Below are 17043 nucleotides of genomic sequence, written 5' to 3'. Positions count from 1 at the left end.
ACTTCTCAAAAGAAGACATTCATACAGCCAACAGACACATGAAAAAATGCTCATCATCACTCGCCATCAGAGCAATGCAAATCAAAACCACAATGAGATACCATCTCCCACCAGTTAGAATGGCAATCACTAAAAACTCAGGAAACAACAGGTGCTGGAGAGGATGTGGAGAAATAGGAACACTTTTACACTGTTGGTGGGACTGTAAACTAGTACAACCATTGTGGAAAACAGTGTGGTGACTCCTCAAGGATCTAGAACTAGAAATACCATTTGACCCAGCCATCCCATTACTGGGTATATACCCAAAGGATTATAAGTCATGCCGCTATAAAGACACATGCACATGTGTGTTTATTGCAGCACTCTTCACAATAGCAAAGACTTGGAATCAACCCAAATGTCCATCAGTGACAGACTGGATTAAGAAAATGTGGCACATATAATATTTTTGATTGACTGCTTGAAAATTAAATCAATACATTTAAAACTAGTAGGAGCCATTAGTTAAAAAATTATGTGTTCTCCCCAAAGAAAACTCCTGCTATTCTTCAAGATGTATGTAAAAGTAATTTCTGTCTTTTTCTGACTCTCTTCTTCATCATCCTTTTTAGATGTTAGTACATACTAATATAAGAGCTTTTTAGATTAAATATAAATATACAGTGACATTGTTGTTAGTATGTCTAATTTTTGCAGACATTAAAATATTTATAATATGATCATAAAGAGCACTATTTTTTTCGATACAGAGCCTTGCTCTGTTGCCCATGCTGGAGTGCAGTGGCACAATCTTGGCTCACTGCAGCCTCTGCCTTCTGTGTTCAAGTCGTTCTCATGCCTCGGCCTCCCAAGTAGCTGGGATTACCGGTGTCTGCCACCACACCCAGCTATTTTTTTGTATTTTAGTAGAGACGGGGTTTCACCATGTTGGCTAGGCTGGTCTCAAACTCCTGGCCTTAAGGGTTGCACCCGCCTTGGCCTTCCAAAGTGCTGGGATTACAGGCTGAGCCACCAGGCTCGGCCAAAGAGCACATTTTACTTTTAAAATTTATAATGTATAGAGAATTTTAGATTCCCTAGCCAATTCTGTTAATGCCTGAACTTAAACTGGATCTCAGAATTTTTTAATGCTAAATCTAGTATTTTTTCTATTAAATAATCTTTCTTCCTTCTACAATATGTTGCCGTTATTTAGATCTTTTTGATTTGGGGAATTAAAATTTTTTGTTTACTGTCACAATACTTGAATTTGAATGAGACCAAAAATCTAAGTGTAATCCTATATGAAGATATATCCTACAGTGGATTTGGTATAATTTATACCTTCTCTGGTTGTGGATTTTCCTTTTCATGCTTTATTATTGTGTCTTATATTCCAAATATATTAGAGAAGGATCTGAAATGCTATTTAAAATTGTAGGCCAGGAGTTGTAACATCGCTTTTTAGGTTTTAAAATAATTATTGTACATTTTGTTTGTTTTTAGTCTTGATTAAAAATAATTTAACTGGATTAAGATTTCCCTCACCTACAGGGAAATATCATCCAGGACTGCTACTTTGACTGCATATTACTTAGCTGTTCTTTAACTTGCTACTAGTAGAAGACAAATGCAGTGTTAGCTCTCAGCTAAATGAAGCCATGTATCTTCTCCCAAACTAGAGGTAATTAAAAAACAGCTTACATTGAGTTCAGTGATGATTTCCTTATGGCAGTTTTGCCACTTGCTTAGTTGATATATATTTTTTATTTTTTAATTAAAAAAAATTTTTTTTTGAGACAGAGTCTCACTCTGTTGCCCAGGCTGGAGTGCAGTGGTGTAATCTCAGCTCACCACAACCTCCACCTCCCGGGTTCAAGCAATTCTCCTGCCTCAGCCTCCCGAGTAGCTGGGACTACAGGCGTGTACCACCATGCCTGGCTAATTTTTGTATTTTTAGTAGACACAGGGTTTCACTATGTTGGCCAGGCTGGTCTCGAACTGCTGATCTCATGATCTGCCCACCTCAGCCTCCCAAAGTTCTGGGATTACAGGAGTGAGCCACCACGCCTGGCAGTTCATATTATTTTTAAAAATGTCTTTGATTCTTTAAGAAACCTTATGCCAGTACTTGGTACATGAAACTATCCTAGGGGAGCAGCAAGAGGATATTGTACAGAATTAATACTCAAAAAGGGTGAGAAAAGAGATCAGCAAATAAACCATCAAATTGATAATTCATAAGGTTTTAAAGTCTGAAGCCTAGTTATTTAGAAGACTGCCCCCACTTTGTCTGATTAAGATGTGTTGATTAAGCTACTTTATGTTTATAGTTTATTGTTGATTTTTTTTTAAATTGAAAAATAGTCTTTATCATCCCCTGTCAAAATATTGGATTATTATTTCTACTTGCGTCTGAGTGTATTGAAGTCACTCTGAATCAATGGCTTTAACTATATTTAAATAGCCATTCAGCAAGTTCTAATTTTACGTTCACTATTATTTTGGGAAATAAAAAAGGTCTTGAAAAAAATCATTATCTTAAAAATAATGTTGTATGATGAATAAGTTCTAGGGATCTGCTGTACAACATTGTGCCTATAATTTACAATACTCTATTGTATACTTAAAAATTTGTTAAGAGAGTAGATCTCTTGTTAAATGTTCTTACCAAAATAAGATAAAATTGAAAAAAAGGAGCATGTTTTTTAGAACAAGAAAAATCAAGGAAGGAACTGAGAATAAAATGATACTATTAGAATATTCTTAATATTCACTTGATAATAAAGGAAATTCTGTTGAAAAACAAAGAAGTTGATATGTATTATAAATTATTGAGCCAGTTTTACAAATTTCCATGAGTCTTACTCATTTATATTAGTGTTAGAAAGGTGGCTACTGCTCTTTTTCTTATACTGATTTTCTTAAGGGGCTTAATAAGTCGATGTTTAGCTGGCTTCTTAAATTTTGTTTAGTTATCATTCTAAAGAAAAGATTAAAATATATGTGTGATTTTGCAATAAATAGCTTCATTTAACTGGTTCCCATTGCATGTTTGTTCCTGCTAACTTACACTGTAGTATTTTCTGTTGTGTCTTTCCTTTTAGTAATTATTTTATTTGCTTTTAGGTGTGTCTTGAGAGTTTTTCGTTATTGTGGAAAGATGAGCCTCTAATTACTATGTGATATAGCTAAATAACAAAAAGCAATTATGAAAAGTTATAATTAAAATGTAATTAAGGATCATGGAAAGCAAAACTAGGTTTGGGAAGTTTATAATTTTGTTTTAGAATTATAGAAATTATGGACATTACCTCTTTTATTATGATTTTTTCCTGATCATATGAACATTTCAATTTGAGGAGCATCATGTTAACCTGTAGCTTGTTATAACTAATTAGGTAGATCTCTGAGTCCTTGAAATCTATGCATTCTTTTGTTTCTGCTTCCTTTACAAATGACTACCCTGTGTCTCCAAAAACATCTTCCCCCATCTTTTGGTTTGGTTGATTTATGTGAAATGTGAATACAGACAGAGGCCATTAAGTTGTAGAGCATCATTCAGTGATAAACTCTTCCAGAGGACCAGAGCAACAGGACACGCATCAAGGTATCTAGAGTTTGTGGAAGCCTTCAAGTATTATGGGGCCAGGTTGACATAGCTGAATTGTATAGTCTTTTACTTAAAATAAGTACTGGTAACTGGATTAGGGAAGTATGTTAATAGTCTAGATGTTTAATTAGAATAGATGTTTGTTTTGACTTTGGGTATCAGAGTAAAACACAAAATAATGTACATAGCAAAATTTTACGTAGGTGAATTCTCAAGTACATAAAATATATTTTATGGGTAAGTGGATCTCAACTTTTTTTTCTGTTTCAGTATAACTCATACACAACCATAATCACAACGCTAATGAATGTGTGGTGAGAAGGAATCAGAATTTACCATAGTGAAGGCCATTGTAGTTTGACTCCCCTGCCCCTGCAATAATTCTGCAATTTCCCCCAGGATGGTACTTACTGCTATCTCTTCTTTTAAAAAAAAAAAATACTCTTTTAAAATATATTTTTCCTAATAGTTTTAGATATTTCATTACCTTAATTTTTCTGCATTTAAGAATTTAAGGTAATTTTAATGCATGCCTGTACAAAGAAGAATGAATGTCCTTAATTCTGAAATTGTTTGGCCCAAGCTACACTGATTGGTGTATGATACTTATCCTTTGCATCTCTATCACTTTTTCCTAGTGAGGTCCTACTAGATCCAAGCTGGTGAGGAATCCAGCATAATGGACTTTGCTTTCTTTATGCTAACCATATTTCTGTAATTACCAACTTATATTTAATTCATTATGTATTTTATTGGTCAATATATAGCTTTTATTTAAAATCCGTTTCTCTGTTCTTTTGGCAGTTGACATCTATAGATTTTATTTTGAATAAAAGGCAGAGATTTTACTTCTATGATATTAAATTTTAAAAGTGAAAATTATATTTATATATATATAGTAACATTAAGAACTCAAGTATGGTTAGTTATGTTAAGGATAGTTAGTAATTCATTACTTTTGACTTTGAGATTAATACTTAGAATTATGTAACATTATGTAGAAATAGTTCTCTCTTATAATGGTTCATCGTTTTCTTTTGTTTTAATGGTTTTATATAGTTATTAAAAGTTTAAGAAACTTGTGGGTTTTTTTTAAAGAATTGAACTTGAGCACTGATTTTGCATTTAGAATTAGAATTTTTCATTTGGCAAAATAATTACGTATTACATCAACACATCTCATATCATTTGCTGTGCTGGAAAAAATAAATCAGTCATGATGGTACCTCTGTATCTCTTTATCTTCTGTCTCAGCCAAAAGTTAGATATGCAAAGGGCAAAAATAGCATGGCTAGAAGATAATCCAAACTTTGAGAAAGGGTTTATAAAAGAAGACGCCTGGAAAAGTTGCCGAGCTTCATTTTGTTGTAAATAGTACACTTATGGGCATCTGATCTAAATAATATTTAAATATTATTTTCTAGCAAAGATCTTCAAGGACCAGATGCAGTTTATTTTAGAGATTTTTTTATATATCTTGTGATATAATATTCTCCTTAATATATTTGGGAATTAATGTGTTGATTTACTTCTAGGATTCTTAATCATTCAACTTCTGTGATGAGAAACAAGCCAAAACAAACTGTGGAATGTGAAAAGAGGTATAAAAATATTTTAGCTTTTACTTAATATTTTATAATGAGTACTGATCCTTTGACGGTGATGTTTTTGTATATAGACTTTAGTTAAATAAGTGATACAGATTTAATATAACTAGATAATTTAAATAGGAGTTAAATACACTTTTGATATAAGCAAAATAAAAAATGCTGATCTTCTTTGCTCATAGATGCATTTTTGTCTTAATGATAGAATCATTTACCTATTCATTCAGCAAACATTTACTATATTGCTATTCCTGCCAGGAATAATGTGTTTCTTTAGCATTGATTGTGTTTATTCTCTATAATATTGCTTATATTTTCATTGCTTTTCAATTGGGTGTTACTAAATTCTTCTATGTGAATACATGATATAAATCCACATATATGAATTCCTGAGAACTAGAAGACCTTGAAAGTTTGTATTTATTCTTTTTGATGGTTTGAATTTAGATTAGACTCAACTCCTGAGTCAATCCTCTGAGAATGTTCAGGCCCAGTCTTTTTCTGCTTGGCTTATTGCAACAGTCCCCAGACATAGCTCCTTTCTTCAGGTTTGCCTAGCTTTAAGTCTGTTTTCTGTACAGTGGAAGAGTGATAATTCTGAAACATAAATCTTACTTGTGACTCCCATGTATTATCTTCTAATGACTCTTTACAACTTTTAGAATAAACCTTAAAATATTTAACTTAACCCATAAGATTGAAGTGGGTTTCTGCTTACCCTGAGAGCTTCATCTTATACATTCCCCCACTGGCACCATTTGCATTTAGGAGCAGAACTTCTTTCTTCATTCCAGGATGATTTTATCTCTGTGTTCTACCTTCTTTTATTTTATTTATTTATTTTTAATTTTTTATCTTTTGTTTGTGTTCTACCTTCTACATCCTGGTCTCTTTACTAGGATTTCCCTTCCGTCTACCTTCTTCACTTAGTCTTTCAGAATTCAGTTCAAGTGTGAGATTACTTTTCATATCCAAGCCTAGGAATATTCATCCATCTCACATTTCATTTAACTGGATTTAACCCACTTTTTCTCTTTTTGAATACTGATTCTGCTATCTTACATGTTTGCTTTCTTTTAAGTTTCCCATTCCTTTATTTCCTGCCTTAAGCTTCCTCCACAGGTTCCTGACATTCTCTTGAGAAGGCCTCAATTGCCCAAACCGTAAAACTGTGATATCCAATCTTGGCTTTTCTTTTATAAAACTATTACTTTTTCTTTTCTCATTTTCAAAACAATTATCTAGTTCTTTCTTGAAAGACAAAACCAAAGATTCTTTAATGTTTTCCTGATTATGAGAGTAATGTAGCTTTCTTGTTGAAAAATTGGAAAATTTAGCAAACATAAAGAAAAAATAAACAAATGAATATCACTCATTATCTCACTCCCCAGAGATGACAAGTCACATTATTTTGCTACTTTGCCTTTTAGACCTTTTTACCATATGAGTATTTGCATTTGCATATGTGTACATGTATATGTACACACACACACACTGCAGGGTTATATAACCCGTTAAATACCCGACACTGCCACTTAGATGCATATTAGGCATGTCAAACATTATTTTCCAAAACCATACTATTAATGTTCCTGTTGCACCCCTAAACTTGTTCCTCCTACATTTTTCTCAATTTCAGAAAATGTCAACTCCATCTTTCTAGTTGGTCATCTCAAAACCTGAGGATCATCCTTCACTTATCCCTTTCTCTCACATCTGATATCTAATCCATTAGCAAATCTTGTTGCTGTACTTTAGAATATATTTAGAATCCGATCATGTCTTACCACCTCCACTCCTACCATCCTAGTCCTAGCCATCTCTCACTTGAGTTATTACAGCAGCCTCTTAACAGGTCTCTTTTCTATCCTAGCTTTCCTTTAGTCTGTTTCCCACAAAGCATGAGATTGATATGTTTAACCACCTCAACTCCTACCATCCTAGTCCTAGCCATCTCTTACTTGAATTATTACAGGAGCCTCTTAACAGATCTCTTTTCTACCCTAGCTTTCCTTTAGTCTGTTTCCCGAAAAGCATCAGATTGATATTTTTGAAATGTAAGTCAGATCATATCATTCATCTTCAGAATTCTCTGCTGACTTCCCATGTTATTCAGAATAGAAACTAAAGTGCTTTAAGGCCTAGTAATGCCCTGCATTTGGTTTCAAAACCTGTCTTTTCTTTCTCTCTCTGGTTGGTTCTTTTCTATCTATACTGGCCTCCTTGTTGAATCTCAGCAGATCGGGCATTCTCCTCATCCCCCAAGGCTTTTTGTTTTTGCCTCTGCCTGGAATGATTTTCCCCCAGCCATATTTCTTAATCTTGTACATTCAGGTTTCTGTTTAAATGTTACTTCATCAGCAAAGCGTTCCCTGAACAACATATATAAGAGCATGCCTCCCCAACCCTTTTGTCTCTGTTTCCCATACCTTGCTTTACTTTTCTTTATAAAACTGAACACCATTTGGCATTCTGAATATATACTTCTATACTTGTTTATTGTTTTTCATCAGCATCCCACTACCCAGTGGGTACACTACAATGAACATTTTATGAGATTACGGACTTTATTTTCTATTCCATTTAGCACAATGCATAGCACACATAGTAGGTACTCAATAAATATTCATTGAGTGACTAAGTTGGGAGAGTAGGTTGAAATGATGAATGCCAGGAACTGTGTTGTGTTCTGGGAGATACAATAGTGATCAAGAGAGACATGGTCCCCGCCCTCATGAGATTAATGATTGATGGTTTTGTTTGTTTGTTTGAGATGGAGTCTTGTCTGTTGCCCGGGAGTGGCGTGATCTTGGCTCCCTGTAACCTCTGCCTCCCGGGTTCAAGCGATTCTCCTGCCTCAGCCTCCAAATAGCGGGAATTACAGGCATGCACCACCATGCCCAGCTAAGTTTTGTATTTTTAATAGAAACAGGGTTTCGCCATGTTGGCCAGGCTGGTCTCGAACTCCTGGCCTCAAGTGATGTGCCCGCCTTGTCCTCCCAAAGTGCTGGGATTACAGACATGAGCCACCATGCCCGGCATGATCAATGTTTTAATATATTGCGGTTTTGGGTGTGTTCATATTTTGAAATACGGCTTTTGAATATACAAATCCACAATTAATAGGAATGGATTACCTGTTGGTGACATTAGGTAGCATGTAGATTTGTAAGAGAAAACTGGAAAAATTCTGGGTACTTAGGTTTTCGGTATGAATGATCAGTCTCCCTGAAATGCCTGGACAGCTTTGTACTGGAAGTGATCTCAGTGGTCTACTTTCCAAAGATTTCCAGCCACTTCTAGCAATCAGCATGAGCCCTGGGACATTGCAAACATACAAGAAAGTTGTGATAAACTATTGAGAAATTGGTTGGCAAAGTATCAGGGTACAGTTGAAAGAGCTTAGGTCTTGAAGTCAGGCAGATTCGGGTCAGAGTCCCACCTTTAGCACTTACTAGCTGTGAGGCTTTGGGTAAGTTTTAAAATCAGCCCTAGTGCCTGGCACCTACATGCTTAGTAAATGTTAGCTCTCTGATTATTTCTTTCTACTTACCTTTCTTCCTATAGAGAGGTAGATTATTGTAGTGGTTAAGAGTTCAGGCTAATAGAACCATGCTGTCTGCGTTTGGATCCTGGATCTGTCTCTTGGGGAAGTTATTTAGCTTACTCTGAGCCACATTTACCCCTTCTGTAAAACACGAATAATAACAGTGTCTACCTCATGGTTACTGTAAGGATGAAATGGGTTAATGTATTAAATTGCTTATGACAGTGATTAGCACACAGAAAGTGTCACATATGTCATTAATTGTTAAACTATAGTGATTACTATTACCGACTTTTTATTTTTCCTTTCTTTTGTATCTCAATCCTTCCTTTCTCAATTCTCACCTGCTTTTTTATTCAAAAGGGAAATAACTTTGTGGGTATTCTTTTTCTAATATTAAGAAGCATTACATGACCTTAACTTTTTTTTTCTTTTTTTAAAATTATACTTTAAGTTCTGGGATACATGTGCAGAATCTGCCGGTTTATTACTAGGTATACATCATGTGCTATGATGGTTTGCTGCACCCATCAAAACACATTAAATTATGGGAAAATAATAATTTAAATTCTGTGACTTTTTTTCAGCAGTGTGTGGGTGAGCACACCCCATCCCTTCCCCGCCTTTAGAAATAGCTCACATACTTTCTGTTAACAAAAATGAGATCATACTGAGTATACTGTTTAGTAATATGCATTTTTCATTTAATATTATAGTGATAGTTTTATATACCTACTAAATCTAAATATACATTTTGATGAACTTTATATATTCTGTACACTTGCATTCTTTTCCCTTCTTCCCTCCCCTCCCCTCCCCTCCCCTCCCCTTCCCTTCCTTTCATCTCTCTCTCTCTTTTTTTTTTTTTTTTTTGACAGAGTCTCACTCTGTCACCCAGGCTGGAGTGCGGCGCAGAGATGAGGTTTCACCATGTTGGCCAGGCTGGTCTCGAACTCCTGACCTCAAGTGATTGACCTACCTCAACCTCCCAAAATGCTGGGATTACAGGTGTGAGCCACCATGCCTGGCCCACTTGTATTATTTTCTTAACTTAAATGCTTAAAGGTATGCTATTGATGGATTAAAACATAAATGTACATTTAAAGCTTTTGATATATTGTCTCCAGAAGCTTTATGTTTGCATTCCCACAAGTAACACATGGATAGCTTTACTTCCATACTTGTTAACATTATACATTATCAATCTATTTAATCTTTGCCAATCTAAAAAGAACAAATTATATCAGAATGTTTTATTTTTCATTTCAGTGATTAAATTAGTGATGTTGAGTATTATTTCAAGTATTTATTGCCTATCTATATTGCTGCTTTTGTCATTTGTTTGTTTGCGTCTCTTGTAGTCAGAAGTACTCTCTATTGTTGAAATAATATTGAGTTTTTCCAGAATATGGTCTATCATGGTAAAAGTTCTGTAGGAACTTGGAAAAAAATGTATTCTGTGGTTATTGGTTAGAGTCTTGTATAATTTCAACTGTGTTAAGTTGGTTGATAGTATTGTTTAAATCTTCCATACCTTACCTATTTTCTGTTTTCTTGGTCTATCAGTTAGTAAGAGAAGGTTATTGAAATCTCCAACACTAATTGCAGATTTATCTTTCTCCTTGCAGTTCTATAATTTTTCCTTCATACATTCTGAAGCTCTATTATTAGATATGTAAATGTTTAGGATTGTATTGTCCTCTTGGTGAATTTTTACTGCCATTCTGAAATGACTTTTCTTTATATTCTTGATAATATTCTCTGCTCTGAAGTCTACTTTTCTGATATTAATATTGTCAGTACAGCTCTCTTTTGTTTAGTATTAGCATGATGCATGTTTCTCCATCCTTTTATTTTTAACTGATTTGTGTCTTTGTAGAGAAAGTACATTTCTTGTGGTTAGCATATGGTAGTATCTTCCTGCTTTTTATTGAATCTGACAATCTACTTTTTAATTGCAGTGTTAAAAATCATTTATATTTTTGTAATTAATGATATTTTGAGGTTTGCTGTATATTTCCCTTCTGTTCTATCCTTTTTATTCATTTTTCCTCCTTCTCTGTTGTCTTTTGAATTATATTTTAAAATTTTTGTTTATTTCCTTTGTGGGCTTATTTGCTGTAACTTTTTGTTATGTTAGTGGTTGTTTTAGGGGTTAGAGTATGATATTTAGCTTATCACAGTCTGTCTTCAACAGCTATTATACCATTTCATGTATCATGTGAGAACCTTACAATAGTGTATTTATATTTCTTCCTTTTTAGCCTTGGTGTGTTGTCATACATTTTACTTTTTATATATCTGTTATGTATACTATAACACATTGTTATTTATGCTTTAAACAATTATTTCTTAAGGACATTTAGATAATCAGAATAATGTCTTTTATGTGTTCAATCCCTTAGTTACTATCTCCAGTGCCCTTTATTTTTTGTGTAGAATCGTATTTACGTGTGCATCATTTTCTTTCTGCCTAAAAGAGAGATTTTAACATAATTTTGCTATTGGTCTGCTGATCGAATGCTTTTAGCTTTTGTGTGTCTGAAAAAGTATTTTTTTAATTTTTTAATTTTTTTTTCTTTTTTAAAGAAACAGAATCTTGCTCTGTCACCCAGGCTGGAGTGCAGTGGTGCCATCACAGCTCACTGCAGCTTCGACTTCCTGCGCTCAAGTGATCCTCTCACCTCTCAGCCTCCCAAGTAGCTGGGATCACAGGCATGTGTCATCCCACCCAGCCAACTTAAAAAAAATTATTTTTTGTAGAGACAGGGTCTCACTATGTTGCCCAGGCTGATTTTGAACTCTTGGTCTCAAGAAATCCTCCTTCCTTGGCCTCCCAATGTGTTGGGATTACAGGCATGAGCTACCATGCCTAGCTTACCTTCATTTTTGAAAGATATTTTGTCTCATACACAATTCTAGTTTGACATTTTAGTTTTCTTTGAGTACCTTGAAGAGGTTTCTCCACCATCCTCTGGATTGTATTGTTTTCTATGAGAATCTTCTTATCTTTGTTTTACTTTGCCTAATGTGTCCTTTTTTCCTCTGGGTGTCTGTAACATTTTTTATCACTCATTTTAAGTAATTTGATGGTGATATATCTTGGTGTAGTTTTCTTCATGTTACTTTTGTTTGGAGTTCATTGAGCTTCTTGAATTTGTGGGTTTATTTTCATGAAATTTGAAATTTTGGGGCCCTTATTTCTTCAAATATGTTTTCTATCATTCGACCTCTTCTATTATGGAACACCAATTAGGCCACTTGACGTTTGCCACGGAACATTAATGTTCTATTCATTCTTTAATATTTTTCTGTCTCTGTTGGGTTTTGGCAAGTCCTTCTGCTTTGTCTTTGTGCTTGCTAGTCATTTCTTGTGAAATGTCTAATCTGCAGTTAATTCCATCCAGTTTGTTTTAATTTTAGATGTTGCACTTTTTATTTCTAGAAGTTTGCTTATGTCTGTACTTACCACGTTCAGTCTTTTCCTTTAGCTTCCTGAACATTGCTTGGTTGAATTTTTGATTGAATGACAGACATTGTATACTTTACATTCTTGAATGTGGATTTTGTAGTATTATTATACATATTTTTGACTTCTGTTCTGGGATATGGTTAAATTACTTGGAAATAATTTGATATTTTGGAACTGGGTTTTATAATTTATTTATGTGGGACCAGTGCAGCATTTAGTCTAGGAATAAATTTGTCCCCTTAATGAGGCAACACCTTTCTCTACTGGATGTCCTGTGAATTATGAGGTTTTCCAATCTAGCTGGTTGGAACTGGTACCACTCCTGATCCTCTTGAGAATCTGGGAATTATTCCCTCTAATCTTTGGGGGTAATTTCATCCTTTTGCCTAGGGTAATTTCCTCACATACATGTTCAATGATCAGTACACTCAGATGAAAATTTGAAGGATTGTAGATCTCTTTCCTTTCTCTGTGCATTGCCCTTTTCGTTGTTACTGTGTGCTATGAACTCACTCTGCCCTTTTCTCCCTGGCTCCAGCTGTCTCCTGAATTCTGGGCCTGCTAGACTCTGCCTTAGCTTTTTTCTCCTGGGATGTGGGCTGGAAACTCTTTCCATGCACCAACTTGGCTCAGTTACGGGATTCGCCTTCTTACTCATCTCTAAAGGATAATGTCATTTTTTTGCCTAATATTCAATGTCATGGAAGGCATAGTTTTAAATATTTTGGCCATTCTTTTAGTTTTTTTCAGTAAGAATATATATCTGGTCACTGTTAGTCTATCTTGGCCATGAGCAAAGTCAAGTTTTTACATTTTATGTGTTCAAATTTATTAGTATTTAATTTTGATTGTTTCTCCCATAGGCTCTCTCTATTCCAATATTTAAAAAGTTACTGACTGTATTTTTTTGTGATACTTTGTGATTTCTTCTTTATATTTAAATCTTTTAATTTTTCATTTTGATATTTGGTATGAGGTAAGGAATCTAGTTTTCTTCCTCCCTACCCCGCCTTTTTCTCACCATGTCTCCTCCCCCTTTTTTATTCTTTCTTTCTGTGTATATTTTACAAGTGATCAATCAGTTGTCTCTCTACTACTTGTTATATAAGCCATTACTTTCACAATGATCTTAAATGTCTTTTTTTTCAGAAGTTATTATACGTGTGGTCCTATACTCCTCTTCCATTGAAAAATCTGTAGATTCTGGAGCTAGTAGAAAGGGAGGGTTGAGAAGTCCCCTTTATTATATAACTTTTCTCTTCCTGATCATCCATTCTTCCAAATTAACTTTGGAACTTCTTTGTCAAATTTTTAAAGCAAATGAAAAAATATTTCTCAAGTTAAAAAAAATTATTATTACAGTTCATTTCAGTTATTAATTAAGTTGAAAGATAAGTTATACCTGTAATACTTATCTATCCAAGAACCTTTTGGTTATTCAAGTCTCTTACTAGACATTTGTAGTTTTTTCATATAGGTACTTGTACAAATTTCTTCCTAGGTATTTTATGCTTTTCTTTCCTTTTATGAATAGTGTTTTTTCTAATATATCTTTTAACTCATTATAATTGATATGTAGGAAAGCTATTAACTTTTGTATGTTTTTCTTTAACTGGTAACCTTACCTCTTGTAATAATAGATTTTTTGTCTTTTTCTCTTGGATAATCATGTGTTCTATAAATTTTAAAAAATTGGATTCTTTATATCCAATTTTTGTGGGTTTTTTTTTTTTTTTTCATTATTGCACTATACAGAAGTTCCAGCATAGTGTTAAGGTATAGCAGCTTCAGTGGACATTTTGTTTATATATTTTTTCCAAAGGAACTCTTTGTTCAAAATTGCCATCTAATAACAGCATGCATAGTCTACCTTATCTCAACAACAAAAAATTAGATGAAAATAATTTCCTTCGTAGCCTCTGTTTTGTTAGAATGAACAGGTTGAGTCCATAATCAGTAATTCAGTAGGTAAAAATAACTACTCGCTTGAGCTCTTTTTTAGACCAAAGAAATTATTAGTATTTTTTTTTTAGTTTTTGTTAGTTATTTTGATATAATAAATATCTTGTCTGTCCTTTGACAGTATATCGTTAGGTATTTCACTTATTTTAGCTTCTGAGAATTCCTTATAGTAGACCTATGCATAGGGCCTACATAGAATAAACCCATTTTGATGTTTCCTGTAGAGCAACAGGTATTAGAAACTTAAATAAGTTTCTGTCAACTTTAAGTTTTATGTTGTTAGGCCAAAGTGTAGACATGGGTAAATTCTTTACAATTTTTTTTAGAAGATAACATAATAAGGTTCATAATATATATTTAACGATTTATTCTAAATATTTTAACATATTAAGGCATCTTTAATTTTTTAGTGTCTCAGCAGATGAAGTTAATTCACCATTATCACCCCTCACATGGCAGGTAAGAAGAAATTAAGTTACTATTATATGTATAATTTTGTTCTTTTTTATTTAGTTAAAAGAAATTGTCTCATTACAGCCCTTAGAAAATCAGAAGGATCAAATAGATGAACAACCGTGGCCAGAATCTCACCCTATAATCTGGCAGAGTGAAGAAAGGAGGAGGAGCAAACAGATTAGAAAAGAATATTTTAAGGTACTCTATATTAAGTTTTGAAATTTACTTTGTAATTATTAGTTTTTATTTTGTCAGTTTTGTTTTGAGTTAATAAGGTAGACTGTAACTCTATAGTTTAATGTAGTAAATGTGTTATTTTGATTTCTCACATATATGGGGTAATACGATCTAATTATATTCATAAGATTTCAGTAATTGAGAATAATTGAGTAGATAAATATAAATTATGATTTACCAAATACTTTACAAGATAGACGAATGTTTGCTACACTGCTAGTTGTAGCAATATGTAGTATGTTTTTAAAAAATTGTCCAGGAAAAGTCTTTCATTGGATTTGTTTCAATAAATATTTGACACATATTTACAATTAGCATTTAACTGTTCCTATGTAAATAAGTGCTGTTTATGTAGTTCTAAAAATGCTTGAGGGCAGGTTTTTCCATTTTTTTCTTCTTGTTACCTTAGTAAATTGCTGGAGGGTCTTTTATCTTAGCTAAAAGAAAAGCTCAGATCATCCAAATTATCCCAAATTTCTAGTTAGCAGGGTTTTAGTGAAATTTTACTGTGTATACCTTTGTAAATATTGTATTATTGTCTATTTGTGGTTGGGGTCTGCTGTATTTGTAGAAGCCAATCATTAGAATTCGGAATAATTTTCAATACTAGCCAGAACTCATTTCTGGAATTTGACTCAAATAAATAGTACAAACAAGCTTCTGCTCCATGGATAGCAAATTTTGTTGTTTTTGTACATGTTTTATATTTCTCAAAGCCTAATTATTATTAGATGATAATAGTAATTTTATCTAAAAACATAGTACTAGTCTACATTGTAGGTAAGTTCAAGTTTATATCACTAATAAATCGGATTATATTCTCTGTTTTTCTCTGGTAGAAATAGATCTACATGCACATTTGTTTGTTTCTATATATGGGTGTGTAACATACATTTGGAAATAGTATCATGTGACTAAAACAAAACTGTTATATGTCTTAGTGGATCTGTGATCAATTTAAGCCTTCAACAAATAAATACTGAGTCCTTTTATGAGTCTTACATTTCCTGGTCAATGTGAGAGATAACTTAGAAACAAAAGACATGAGGAAAAAGGGAAGGACATTCTAAGTAGAACCCTGGTCAATAATAGTGAAAGTTTATTTATCCCAACCCTTTATACATCTGTAATTGTGTTTATATTCCATCATTAAAGTTTCCCTTTTTAGTTCATTGGACCTTGAACAAAGGCACTGAATAAAATTTGCTTGTAGATAAAACTTAGTGAGTGACTGATGATATGGGGGAAATTTTAGTAGTATTTCAAAATAATAAAAGAAATTTGATATTTATTTGATCTCCTTTATTGTAGTATACCAGTACAAATTCTTAGTATACTACCAATATCATAGTATAACAAAACCAGTTCTCCTTTATCATAATAACAATACCAATTCTGAGTATTTGTCAAAAAACTTACATAGCACTAAGTGCCAGGCACTGTCCTAAGACTTCACAAAGATCAACTCGTTTAATCTTCGTAACAACCCTATGAGTTAAGTACAGTTATGATTATTTCTGTTTTACAGATGATGAAATTAAGGCACAGAGATGCAAAGTAGTATTCTTCAGGTCACTTAGTAATAAGTGGCAGAGTTGAGATTTGAACCCAAAGCCTATGCTAGGCTGCCTTTTTATCTACTGTGTATAGCCCAATATCAAATGAGCAAACACTTTCAAACAAACCTTACTGGTTTTTAATTTTTTTGTTTTTCTTTTAGAGACAGAGTCTCTCTCTGTTGCCCAGACTGCAGTACAATGGCATGATCATAGCATACAACAGCCTCAAATGCCTGGGCTCAGGCCATCCTCTGGGCTCACGTGATCCTCTTGCTTCAGCCTCCCCAATAGCTAGAACTACAGGCATGTCCCCCAGTGCCCTGCAAACTTTAAAATTTCTTGTAGAGATGAGGTCTTATTATGTTGCCCAGGCTGGTCTCAAGTTCCTGGCTTCAAGAGATCCTCCCACCTAGGCCCACCAGAGTGCTGAGATTACTGCCATTTTTGGCCTACTTTTAGTGATTAAAAAAATATTTTACAGTAACTTAAGTGGACTTCTCAAGATGTCTTAATAGAGGCCATGGTGAGCATTTTAAAAACATAATTCTTTGGTTTAATAGTATCATTCATTGGTATTTTATTTTTTATAAAATAAACATCTTCTATAA

The 17043-nt window shown here is 33.6% G+C and overlaps 1 protein-coding gene across 2 annotated transcripts in view; it reads left to right on the top strand.

Moving 5' to 3' along the window:
• The window catches only part of LRCH2 (leucine-rich repeats and calponin homology (CH) domain containing 2), a 128270-nt gene that overhangs the window by 76566 nt on the left and 34661 nt on the right, over window positions 1-17043 (top strand). For both annotated transcript variants that reach the window (XM_011984432.1, XM_011984425.1), the window contains exons 12-14: window positions 5131-5196; window positions 14594-14642; window positions 14721-14837. In XM_011984432.1, coding sequence (XP_011839822.1) covers window positions 5131-5196; window positions 14594-14642; window positions 14721-14837 — 232 coding nt within the window. The remainder of the gene's footprint in view (window positions 1-5130; window positions 5197-14593; window positions 14643-14720; window positions 14838-17043) is intronic.

Source organism: Mandrillus leucophaeus, unplaced genomic scaffold (assembly GCF_000951045.1).
Source record: "Mandrillus leucophaeus isolate KB7577 unplaced genomic scaffold, Mleu.le_1.0 Scaffold1063, whole genome shotgun sequence".
NCBI classification, from domain to species: domain Eukaryota; kingdom Metazoa; phylum Chordata; class Mammalia; order Primates; family Cercopithecidae; genus Mandrillus; species Mandrillus leucophaeus.
This window is presented reverse-complemented; position numbering and strand designations above follow the sequence as displayed.